Source organism: Nicotiana sylvestris, chromosome 11 (genome assembly GCF_000393655.2).
Source record: "Nicotiana sylvestris chromosome 11, ASM39365v2, whole genome shotgun sequence".
Lineage (NCBI taxonomy): Eukaryota > Viridiplantae > Streptophyta > Magnoliopsida > Solanales > Solanaceae > Nicotiana > Nicotiana sylvestris.
In genome coordinates, this window is record NC_091067.1 from 74705720 (window position 1) to 74718648 (window position 12929).

The 12929-nt window shown below is 39.4% G+C and overlaps 2 protein-coding genes across 2 annotated transcripts; one reads left to right on the forward strand and one right to left on the reverse strand.

The window, feature by feature from the left end:
- The first annotated feature begins 555 nt into the window (after positions 1-555).
- LOC138881180 (uncharacterized) lies at positions 556-1167 on the forward strand. Its single transcript, XM_070161387.1, has one exon. The coding sequence runs from the start codon at positions 556-558 to the stop codon at positions 1165-1167; it is 612 nt and encodes a 203-aa protein (XP_070017488.1).
- An 8382-nt stretch (positions 1168-9549) lies between these two features.
- Positions 9550-11925, reverse strand: LOC138881181 (uncharacterized). Its single transcript, XM_070161388.1, has 2 exons — positions 11499-11925; positions 9550-9623 (listed from the first exon to the last, which is right to left on the reverse strand). Exons 1-2 carry the CDS (start codon positions 11923-11925, stop codon positions 9550-9552), a joined length of 501 nt encoding a protein of 166 aa, XP_070017489.1.
- Positions 11926-12929: the final 1004 nt, after the last annotated feature.

Sequence of the window (12929 nt, forward strand, 5' to 3'; positions counted from 1 at the left end):
TACCTTGCTTGAGAAGTATTTTGTAAAAAAACCTTTGTAAATCTTAAATCTTTGTGTTTGAGTCTTGGCTAGAGTTAGTCGAGTTGTAAAGTCTTTGTAATAGAGTTATTACAAAGTTGCTTGTAATAGAGTATTACAAGTTAGTAAGGGATTAAAAGGTTAATTCCTAGATTTCATAGGTTGTAATCTAAAAGTTGATCAACAGTGAAGTTGAAATCCTACAAGGGTAGGTCGTGGTTTTTTATCTCGTTGAGCTGGGAATTTTTTTATCTCGTTGACCTGGGAATTTTCCACGTAAAATTCCTCTTATCATCTATTTACTGCGGTGTGCGTGTGTTCTGTTGAATCTGATAGAGAACCTGGTTCTCTATAGAGTTTAGTAGACCCTTATATTATATCAATTGATATCAGAGCAGGTTCTTTCTATCGGGTTAACACCTAGAAAAGATCCTTATAGATGATCATCCAAACTTCGAAGACCAGTCTACTTTCAGACCACCTAGGTTCAACGGACAATATTATGGTTGGTGGAAAACTAAGATGCATGAATTTATCATGGCTAAAGATTTTGAGCTATGGGATGTTATATGTGATGGACCCTTTGTCCCTACCAATAACCTTGGTGACCCAGCTGTAGCCATCCCCAAGATGAGTAAGGAATTCAATGACGCTAATAAAAAGGCTATAGAAAAGAATTTTCGTGCAAAGAAAATTCTTGTTTGCGGCATTGGTCCTGATGAATATAATAGGATATCATCATACCAATCAGCAAAAGAAATTTGTGAGGCACTTAAGGCAGCTCATGAGGGAACAACACAGGTGAAGCAATCCAAGATCGATATGCTCACTACTGAATATGAGCTCTTCAGAATGAAATATGATGAATCCATCCAAGGTATGCACACTCGATTCACCTCCATCATCAATGAGCTTCACTCTCTTGGTGAAATTATCCCGAGAAACAAGTTTGTCAGGAAAATCCTTAGTGTACTGCCCAGTTTTTGGGAAAGCAAAGTAAACGCCATTACAGAGGTGAAGGAGTTGCAGACACTGACCATGGATGAACTTGTTGGAAACTTGAAAACATATGAAATGAAGAAGAAGAAAGACAATAAAGAAGAGAGCCAAGAGGGAGAAGAATCTGGTCCTAAAGACGGACACCAATGATTCAAGTGGTAAGGATGGTGATATGGCTTACTTGACAAGAAGATTCCAGAAGATGGTTCGCAGGAATTGAGGCATTCCAAAAATGGGAAGTTCTAGCAAGCCAAAAAATTATGACCTCTGTCATAAGTGTGGAAAACCAGGACACTTTATCAAGGATTTTCCTCTCCTAAAGCAAGATCAGTACAATAACAACTTTGACAAAGCAGCGAAGAGGAACCCCGTTCCTGATAAGCGCTTCAAAAGAAAGAATGATGTTGATAATATTGTAAAGCAAGCTCTTGCTGCATGGGGAGACTCCTCCAGTGAATCTGAAAAAGAAAATGATCATGGTGAAAGATCAATGATGGTAGTGGAAAGTGAAATAACTGAGTATGATTCAATTTTTTCTTTGATGTCTCAATCTATTGACAATGAAGATGACAATGGTGATGAGGTAAATTTTCCGGATGTTCAGAGAAATCTGAAATCTTACTCTTCCTAAAAAGCTTATGTCATTAGCAAATGTATTAATTGATGCTTATTATAGTCTTATAAGTGATAAAGATGTGTTAACTATGGAATTATGATAAGCTTAACAAACCAGAGATGACCTAGTAGTCGTTGTTGTTGATTTGAAAGAAACAATAAACAACCTGAAAAATAAAAAGGATGCCTTAGATGAGAGAATTGCGAGTATAGAACATGAAAGAGATGATTTAATGGTTGTTGAGGTTGACTTAAAGGAAATCATTGAGTGTGTAAGTAAATAAAAAGAAGCCTTAACTGAGAGAGTTGCAAATATTGAGCAAGAGAGAGATGACCTAGTAGTGGTGGTAGTAGACTTAAAGGAGACAATTTAGGAACTTAAAATGGAAAGTAGGTATGGAAACTCTAAAAAGGAAAATGAAGTTGCCAGTGAGGCACACATTAAGTTGAAAATGAGTTAAATTTGGTGAATACCAATCTGTGTGCTGAGCTCGAGAAAAACAAACAGCTTTAGGAAGAACTAGGGAAAGTGAAGAGTGATCTTGAAAAATCTCTTAAGTGGACCTGGTCCACTGATGTTACTGCCATATATGTTAACAATGCGGGAGATAGGTAGGGAATTGGGTTTCAAAGGGATAAGACTCCATAGAACCTTCAGAGCAAGTATGTTACTGTACCCGACATTTGGTTGTGTACCAACTGTGGAAACAATGGGCACCTCAAGGAAAACTGCAAGGCTAGGGTTCAGTCTAATCAGAAAAATAAAGTCTTTGCTGAGAAAGTAACTACTACTAAAGGACCTGGTCCCTCATATAAAAAATGCATGATGTTTGCATGGACCAAAAGATCCCTCACTCACCCCTTTTTTCATTACAAGGGACCCAAACTAGTTTGGGTTCTTAAGTCTAACTCCTAATGTTCTTGTGCAGGGAACAATGAAAGGAAGTAACCTACAAATGGTACATGGACAGTGGTTGCTCAAAGCACATAACTGGAAATACAATCGATTTCCTTTTACTAAAAACCCTTCAAGGAGGGAGAGTATCCTTTGGAATGGCAAAAAGGGATACATTCTAGGAGTTGGAAGTAGTGGGAAGTCACCCACTCACTCAATTGAGAACATATACAATGTCAATGGATTGAAGTGCAATCTCTTGAGTGCTTCTCAAATAGGTGACAAGGGAAATAAAGTGGAAGTTCTGTCCAAGAGATGCACAGACACAAAACTTGTGATTGGTAAAATGGTGCTTGTGGCTAAAAGATACAAAAATTATTGTGTTGATGTGTTTGAGTCTCTACAAAGTGGTGATCTAAGTTGTTTGAGAGTTGTTAATGATAATGCTGAACTATGGGACAGAAGGCTGGGATTTGCAAGCTTTTCACTACTAAATAAACTGGTCCAGAAGAACTTGGTTCGAGGTCTGCCCAAGTCGAGCTTCAAGGAACACAAATGTGCGATGCTTGTACAAAAAGAAGGCATGTCAAATCTTTATTCAAGTCCAAAAAAGGAAAGTTAGCACCTCAAGGACACTTGATCTTCTTTATATGGATCGATGTGGGCCAATGAGGGTGCCAAGCAGAGGAGGAAGAAGATATTTTAATAGTGAATGAATACTCCAGGTTCACCTGGACTCTGTTCCTCAGAACCAGGGATGAGACTTTTCAAGTATTTGTGGGCTCTGTCAAGAAGATATAAGTGAATATGGGAACAAATATGGCTTGGATCAAATCAGATCATGGAGCAAAGTTTGATGATGCCAGATTTGATCACTTCCGTATTGAAAATGGGATTACTCAACTTCTCAGCTCCAAGAACACCGGAGCAAAATGGAAATGTGGGAAGGAAGAACAAGACTCTTGAAGATATGGTATGGTCAGTGTTAATTGATAGAGGAATTACAAACGTCTTCCCCAAAGTTGTTGACTTATTTGAGGACAATTGGCTACAAATGATATGTTCACAACATTGACAAGGATCGTCCTGCAAAGTTTGATGCTAAAAGAGATGAAGGAATCTTCCTAGGTTACTTGTCTCAAAAAGGGACAGGAATAATGATGAAGATAGAGAACTTTTATTGATTCTAGGTGAAGTTATTAACATGGAAAATGGGAAGGCAGACATGATGAGTCATGTCAAGGAATCCAGTAAAGATGATATAAGTACCTCCCCATTAATTAGCAAGGAACCTAGTCCCACGATTACTACAACAGAAGCTGAAAATAGAGTCGTCGATGCAGTTCAATGTATGACACTTGGTTTCTCGACCTGTAGATCGAGTTGTTATAGGAACCAAGTGGGTTTCTCTACAAGGTTTCAGTCAAATCCTAAGGAGTCTTATCTGAAGGCTGCTAAAAGAATAATGAGATGTCTTAAAGGAACACAAGATCTAGTTCTCTACTATCCTTCATGTGATGACTTAACCTCATTAGGTATGCTGATGTTGATTAGGAAGGTTATCGGGTGTACAGGAAAAACACATCTAGAATGGCACATTTTCTGAGCTCTTGCTTAATCTCATGGGGTACAAGGAAGCAGAACTCAGTGGCACTCTCAATTGCATAAGCTGAATGTGAAGCAGTTGCCTCTTAATGTGCTCAATTTCTGTGGATCATTCAATAGTTGGAAGACTTTGGAGTGTTCTCAGATTGTGTGCCTCTCTTATGTAATAATACAAGTGCACACAATCATGACTAAAAATAGTCCAACTCAAGAGGGCCAAGTACATTGATTGTTGAAGATCAAGTTGCTAACATCTTCACCAAAGCCCTGAGAAGAAACATTTTGAGAAAAATCGTCTGGCACTGGGGTTGATAAAACCCAATTGAGGACCTAGTTCCCAGTGATTGGTTATGAAAGTTATATACATGTAAAATTAGCTAAAGTATTTTCTGGTCAAGTCTAACTCATTTCTATACCGTTACAGATAGATATGCATGATGACTACAGAGCAGCTAATGCAGTACATATTGGTAAAAGAGCTTAAACTCACTTGCAAGACCTGTCAGGGAACCTGGTTCTCTTGACACATGTTAGTAGCTTTTTTGTTCTGTCATACACAATTTGAAATGGACAAAAACTATACCACATCATCAGCACGTTAGTCTCTTTACATTGTGTCTTTTCATCCAAAGCATCCCACATACTCTGAATGATCCAACTCCCTAAGCATAATTTGTCGTCGTTTCAGAACTGGTCACTCATCATAAATAAGTCTATCAACATCACAACCCTTCACTTTTAAATTCAAAACCTCTCTTTGTCTTCTCTCTTCTCAATCCACAAATCCTTCGAGTAAAATTTCACCATGTCTGAAAATCAAGTAACCTTAGTGTACCCGATAGTATTTTCAGTGAGTCCACACCAATTAGAACTCCAGCAGTAGACTCCTCCCCCAATATAACTACCAGTCCAAACCCTAAATCAGAGTCTCTTCCACACTCCACTCCCTCTCCTACCCACTCCGATTCTATTCCTTATCACAATCATGAGAAGATGACTCCGAGCAAGTCTAAGAATGCATGTCCTTCTCTAGTCCCACTGGCCAAATAGAGTGAATAAGGGGACTTGGTTCAAGGAAAAAATCAGGAAACATCAACTCTCTCCATGGTTGAGCCCTCTAGTGAAAATCCAGTGATTGGTCATGAAAAGGTTGAGACAACCATTACAAGTTGCGATTCTAGAGGTATCACTCCTCCTTCTGTTGAAATTTCCATGGAACCACAAATAAAGGAGGTAATAGAAAATATGTTCTCCACTGCTTCAGAAGGGTTTGTTGTAGAGGAAGGTGGAGGAGGGTATGAGTCTTAGGGGAAAGAGCCTTAGCCCACAGAAGAAAGGGGAGCACTTGTACCATTTGAACAATCGGCCTAAGATGATGCTACTAGGGTCCCAAGTGATGAACCTGATCCTTCCGCGGAGGATCCAGATCATGGGTCATCTCCCCAGGTTAGTGTTGATCCTGCTCTTTCTCTCCACTTCTATGCTGAGTCTCTGAATATGGTGGTGCCTGAGATGAAGTCTGATAGAGAAGAAGACATAGATGATTTGGTGATTGCTAGTTTTATTAGGGCTAGGAGTAAGCCAGTTGCAGCTCTAGAGCCAAGCCCCAAGTGACCCACTACACTGTTGCAGAAAAAGGAGGCTCTAGAGTCTACTATCAAGAAAAGTCAAAGGAGTAAGAGAAAGAAAAGGTTGGTAAAGGATGTAAAAGTTGTGCATGAAAAGATCGTCCCTGTGGTAAATGTGGATGAGGAAGCAAAAGAGGAACCTAGTTCCTTGACTCACAAGTTCTCGAAGTAGAAGCACTCTCACTCTTAATCCAAAAGACACACTTTTACAAGTGTTGAAAGTCCAACCAAGAGTGTTGATACTGGTCCTAGTGAAAAAATTATAGAGAAACATGTAATAAGGCAGTGAAAAAGAGTGGTGAAGAGTTTGATAATGAATAAGGGGAAAACTCTGGTGAACATCTGCATAAAAATTCAGTGGTGAAAGAAAAGTCTATTCACAAGTCAGTGAAAAGAAAAGGGGATGATGATTAGGAAGCTGATACCATCAAGAAAGCAAAAGTTGGTGAGTCTTGAGAAAGAGAAGTTGAGAAATCAGAAAGTATTCTGGGGTCGTACATTTGCCCCTAACATTGTAGAGCTTGCTAGGATGAGACAGTTAGTAGAAATTTGTGATTTCCAACAATGGACTCATTTGTTTGCAAATAATGCTCCAAAAGTATATGAGGAGGAGGTGCAGAGTTTTTATGCCGACCTCTTCATAGTTGAAGACGATCAAATCTATGCGTTAGTGAATGGGGTGGACATAGTGATGGACTCAGCCGTATTGGGGTCATTTTGGGTTTTCCTACTAAAGGGATGTCGTTTGTTCGGGGTGCCTATACGCCAAATTTCAGAAATGCCATTGTCAAGGTCAAGCAATCCAACTGAGGAAATAGGTGCATAAGAAGGCACTCCTTCCAGTATATCAGGTGCTCTTTGAGATGGTTAATAAAATGTTGCTTCCCGTCGCTGAGAGGAGATCTATACATCCAAAACTGACCTGCTCCTTATGGAAGCCATGGATAAATTTACCACCATCAATTTGCCTGGGATAATGATTGAGCATATGCAAAAGGTGGCAAACTTTAAGGATGACAACCATGGACTATCGTATGGGTTTCTACTCACAAAGGTCTTCGAATTCTTCAAGGTGCCTCTGGGACAGGCAACTAAAAAGCAAACCTTCTCCAAGACCACTCTTAAGGAATGTAAGTGTATTAAAAAGGTTGGAGGAGTTGGAAGCACCTCTACAATCTGTCAACTGATCAATACTCAAAATAGTGCCACAGAGGAGATCAGGAAGTTGAAGGCTAGGAATGTTATTCTTGAGATTCGGCTTAGTCAGCTACAAGAGGCACCTGGTTCTAGTTCTCACACAGAGGTTGCCTGCCTGACAAAGTATAAAATAGGTGGAGGACCTGAAAGGAAGACAGATCAGTGAGAAAATGTCAGCGAATGCTCACATGAATCTTGTCCCCCAAACCCTTGCCTCCTCTTCCAAGCCCTCTTCCTCCAGCATCCCCTAAAGAGTGTCCCCTTAGTGTCTAATTTCCGATGTCCATATTTTAAGTATGTTTTGGTGATGTTTTTGTTTCTCGTATTTGTTTTTGTTTTGTTTTGGAATTGTGGATGGTAAAAGTGATTCTGCTCCTGCCTATAAAGGTCCAAATTTGGTTAATGCAAGTATTTTCCTTCTACAGTTTATGCCATTACTCTCTTGTCTCTGTTTTCTATCATGTTGTGTGCACACAAGTGGCATGGGTTAACCATGCTAGACTTCTGTATGGTGCTTACTTGTTTATGCTGCCTTTTATGATGCCAAAAGGGGAAAGATTTTTGCATAATTATATTGAATAAACTACATAATTAAATAATGATGTGCACTGATTAAGAGGGAAATACAGATTCAGGGGGAACTCAATGAGGTTCCTAGTGCACTATCTGGTTCTTTGTACGATTCTCAATTATGATTTTGTCATCATCAAAAATAGGAAAACAGATAGGTTATGACTACCTTACTTTATGTTTTGATGATCTAACAAACTTACTATCAAGAACCAGATAAGGAACCTGTTTAACATTCTCAAGATCTTGAGATCGAAAGGTTCCAGTTTGGGATATGTTTCAAATCTCCAACGTTGAAGGAACAGTTGAGGGAATAGGTCCCTACTAGTTTCCGAGGTGACTGTACGAAGTCAACTCTCTAGTTGTTGCTGCCTGCACACCTACAGTACAAGAACAGTACAACAGTCAACTTTCTGTGCAAGGCTTTTTACCTACCTTGCTTACATCATTGTAAGTGATGTCAGACATGTATTATTAACATCAAGGAAGGTAAAACACATCACTTGAACACTTAGAGAATTCACTCAATCTCTCACGTGAATGATCATCCAGCAAGCAATTCCTAAGTGCATCAAGAACAAAGAACAAAATAACTTCGGACCAGTTCCTACATCAAGTTATTGTTTGTCCTTAGTTGAGTTGTAACTTTGTAATAGTTCTTCAAGTTTTATTCCTACTTAGCTTACTTGAGAAGTATTTTGTAGGAAATCCTTTATAAATCTTAAACCTTTGTGTTTGAGTCTTGGCTAGAGTTATTTGAATTGTAAAGTCTTTGTAATAGAGTTATTTCAAAGTGACTTGTAATAGAGTATTACAAGTTAGTGAGGAAATAAGAGGTTAATTCTTAAATTGCATAGGTTGTAATATAAAAGTTGCTCAACAATGGAGTTGAAATCTCACAAGGGTAAGTCGTGGTTTTTATTCCCTTTGAGCTGGAAATTTTCCACGTAAAATTCATCTCGTCATCTATTTACTGCAGTGTACGTGTGTTTTGTTGAATCTGACAGGGAACCTGGTTCTCTATAGAGTTTGGTGCACCCTTATATTCTATCATCTATCTACAGAAAAAAACTATTACCTAGTTCAAAGAGTCATCCCTTGAAAAAGAACTGTGTCCAAAAGTGTCACGACCCCATTTCCTACTATAGACCGTGATGGCACCCTACGTCGCTGTTATGCAAACCAACGGTGAACAATCCATGTAATTATTCATTTTAATATTTTTAAAGTCATATATTTTATTAAAAGAACAATTAATAGGTGATTGTAATAATGTAAAGCATGAAATAAACAAAAGAGTGAAGCAGTGAATTTAGTAATCAAAAATCATGAAATATCTACTAGAATCTCCCAAAATCCGATGTCACAAGTGCACGAGCAAACTAGTAGAATATACAAAACATCTTATACTACTATCTGGAGTAAAATATACATAAAATAAATGCAATAAAAAGAGACTTCGGGCGCTGCAGAACGGTCAAAGAGAGCATCTCACCACTAAGTCTCTAGGTAGTAGGGGTGAGCGCCTGAATGGCCGTCAGATGCACCTTCTTCAGATCCTGCACGATTAGTGCAGAAATGTAGCGTAAGTACATAAACAACATGTACCCATTAAGTATATAGTCTAATCTCGAAGAAGTAGTAATGAGGGGTCGACATCGGCACTTACTAAGGGTCAATAAATAAAGATTAGAATTATAAATAGGAATGAAACACATTAGTAATAAAGAAATAAAGAACAGTAGGTAACTGGTTCTTTAACTAAATATCAATTAAAAATCTCCAACTATCACATACTAATTTCAACAAGTAATAGCCATCAAGAAGTTATAAATTCTCAAGTCGTGGAAGAAATATCAAGTATAATCAGACTCTAGTAAATATCACGCACGATTTATGCTGAGGTCGTACAGGCTCATCTAGAATAGTATGTACATTGCCGAGAGTCGATCGGCATGGACCATAGATGCATCTATTAAACTGTCTAGGCGTTCGGCCCGATCCACTGGAAGAGAGAATATTCTACGATGTCCAATTGACGGCTACTACAAGAATAATACTCAATGAGGCATAATTTCCACTAACGGTCAAGTAACCTGCCAAAATTCAAAGTAATGAAGCTCAGTCTTTACAATTCCTTTATCCAATTTCAAATACAATTCAAATAATTAAACTAACAAGTTGAGAACAAATAATAGAAGTAATACATGGTAGAGTCCTAAAACTATCCGAACATAAGCATGATTTTTAACTACATGCGGACTCTCATCACATCGTGCACGTAGCACCCACAAAACAAACAATCATTTATAACACCTACGGGGGAAATTTCTTCTTACAAGGTTAGGCAAGCGACTTACTTCGTTTATAAGTCTTCTTCCCGATCCACAATTCACACTAAAGCCTCAAATCGGTGCCACACAGTTCAAAGCTAGCCAAATATTGTAGAAATTAATCGACATATGCTCAAAAGTTCATAACTTAACTATTAGAGTAATTACCCAACCCAAATTAGAAGATTCCTAAAATTCACCCCCGGCCCACGTGCGTGGAATCCTGAAATATTTGTAAATAAAAGTTATTTATAACCTCATGAACAGAAATATATAATTTCGACTCAATTCCATAATCATTTTTGTGGTCTAATCCCATTTTTATCAAAACCTACATTTTTAAATTAAATCCTATAATTTCCACAATTTATATGTTAAATCTAACCAAAATCCGTGTATTAAACTCACATTAAGTAGTAATTACTTACCTTACAATGATAGGTGAAAATCCCTCTCCAAGAGCTTCAATATCGGCTAACCCAAAGTGAAATGAGAGAAAATGAACCCAATCTATGATTTAAAACAAGTCTCTGCCCAGCTAACCCTTCTTCGCGATCACGGAAGAAGCCTCGTGATCATGAAGGCAAAGCTGGTCCAAGCCCAGAGAACCTTAATCGCAAACGCGAGGGCTCTCTCGCGATTGCGAAGGCTTGGCTCACCTGAGCATCGTGGACGCGATGTTACCTTCGCAAATGCGAAGGGTAATGGTACTAACCCCTCCCAGGCCCCCTTTTCCCCTACACGAACGCGAGCCCTTTCACACGAACGCGAAAGACACATGCTCTAGACCTTTGCAAATGCGGATTAGGGATCGCGAACGCGAAGAAAAATTACCCAGTCCCCCAAATTCATTCTCCGCGAATGCGACACAACCTCCATGACCACGAAGAAGGAAACCAGAACCAGCAATGGCAGATTTTTAGACTTAGCTCTGGGTGGTCCGAAACTTACACGAGCCACCTGAGACCCTGTCCAATTGCACCGACAAGTCCATAATAATAATACGGACTTGCTCAAATGCTCGGAACACATAAAACAACATTGTAACTAAGAATCTCACCCCATAACCAAATTGAATCAAATTATGAACTTCAAGCTTTTCAAATTACTCTGAACGCACCAAATCATACTTGGACTACTCGGAATGACACCAAATTTTGCGTACAAGTCATAAATTATCATACGAAACTATTCCCAGGCTTAGAATCCCAAATGGACCTCGATAACACTAAAGTATAATCCAAATCAAATTTAAAGAACTTGAAAACCTTCAATGCGCCAACTTTCAACATTAACTGCCGAAACGCTCCCAAATCATCCGAAACCCGATCCAAACAAACACCCAAGTCCAATATCATACGAACCTATTGGAACCGTCAAATCCCGATTTCGATGTCGTTTACTAAGATTATTGACTCAAGTCAAACTTGGTCATCTTAGGCCACTATTAAGGAACCAAGTGCTCTGATTTCAAACCCAACCTTTCCAAACCCACTTCAACTATCCCCGCAAGTCAAAATAGTAGAGGTACATATGGGGATAGGGGAACGTGATTATAGAAAGCAAAACGACTTGTCAGATTGTTACATTCTCCACCTCTTAACAAACATTCGTCCTTAAACGGGTCTAGAATCATACCTGGAGTGCTCAATAGGTATGGATATCTGCTCCATATGTGATCCTGGGTCTCCGAAGTCGCCTCCTCAACTGGTTGACCCCTCCACTGGACCTTTACCACAAAAATTTTCTTAGACCTCAACTGGTGAACCTGTTTGTCAACAATAGCAACTGGCTCCTCATCATAACACAAGCTCTTATCTAGCTGAACCATGTTGTAGTCTAACATACACGACCTATCAGCATGATATTTTCGGAGCATAAACACGTGAAAAACCGAATGAAATCCCGATAGATTAGAAGGCAAAGCAAGCTCATAAGCAACCTCCCCTACTCGCCTTAACACCTCAAATGGGCGAATAAACCTTGGGCTCAGCTTGCCCTTCTTTCCAAAGCTCATGATCCCCTTCATCGACAAGACTTTAAAGAGAACCTTCTCGCTCACCATAAATGATAAATCACGCACCTTTTGATTTGCGTAACTCTTCTATCTAGACTATGTTATAAGAATTCGCTCCTAAATCAACTTTACCTTCTCAAAGGCATCCTTCACTAAACAAGTGCCATATAACCTAGTCTTACCGGGTTCAAACCATCCGATGGGTGAACGACATCGCCGACCATATAAAGCCTCAAATGGAACCATCTCCATGCTGGACTAATAACTATCGTTATAAGCAAACTCGGCCAAAGGCAAGAATCGATCCCACTGCCCTCCGAAGTCAATCACACATGCTCTAAGCATATCATCTAGGATCTTAACTGTCCGCTCCGACTACCCGTCGGTCTGTAGATGAAAGGTTATATTGAGCTCTACCCGGGTAACCAACTCGCTTTGTACTACTCTCTTGAAGTGCGAAGTGAATTGAGGGCCTCTATATGAAATGATGGAAACATGCATACCATGCAACTGGACTATCTTCTGAATGTAAATTGTGGCCAACCTCTTTGACGAGTACGTAGTTATTACTAGAATAAAGTGTGCCGACTTGGTTAGCCTGTCGACAATGACCCAAACAACATCAAATTTCCTTAACGTACGCGGCAACCCAACTACGAAATCCATAGTAAAGCACTCCTATTTCTACTATGGTATAACCACCTACTGAAGTAGGCCACCTGGCCTCTAGTGCTCATACTTAATCTGCTGGCAATTTAGGCATCTCACGACATACTCAACTATCTCCTTCTTCATCCGCCGCCACCAATAATGCTGCATCGGGCCACAATACATCTTCGTAGAGCCTGATGAATAGAATATCGAGAACTGTGTGCTTCTCTAGAATCTTCTCCCTCAATCCATCAACATTAGGAACACATAGGCGACCTTGGAGTCGCAAAACACCATCCTCATCTATTGCAACCTCCTTGGCACCACCTTGTAGTACCGTCTCCCTAAAAACCAATAAGTACGGATCGTCATATTGATGAGCCTTGATCCGTTCCAATAAT

What these genes read in the sequence shown, in the direction of transcription:
- LOC138881180 (XM_070161387.1), top strand. Translation starts at nt 556, where the DNA reads ATGGCTAAAGATTTTGAGCTATGGGATGTTATATGTGATGGACCCTTT.
- LOC138881181 (XM_070161388.1), bottom strand. Translation starts at nt 11,925, where the DNA reads ATGGTGAGCGAGAAGGTTCTCTTTAAAGTCTTGTCGATGAAGGGGATC. An exon ending in ATACCTATTGAGCACTCCAG is followed by an intron (nt 9,624 to 11,498) that starts GTATGATTCTAG and finishes GAATTTTGGCAG; the next exon opens with GTTACTTGACCGTTAGTGGA.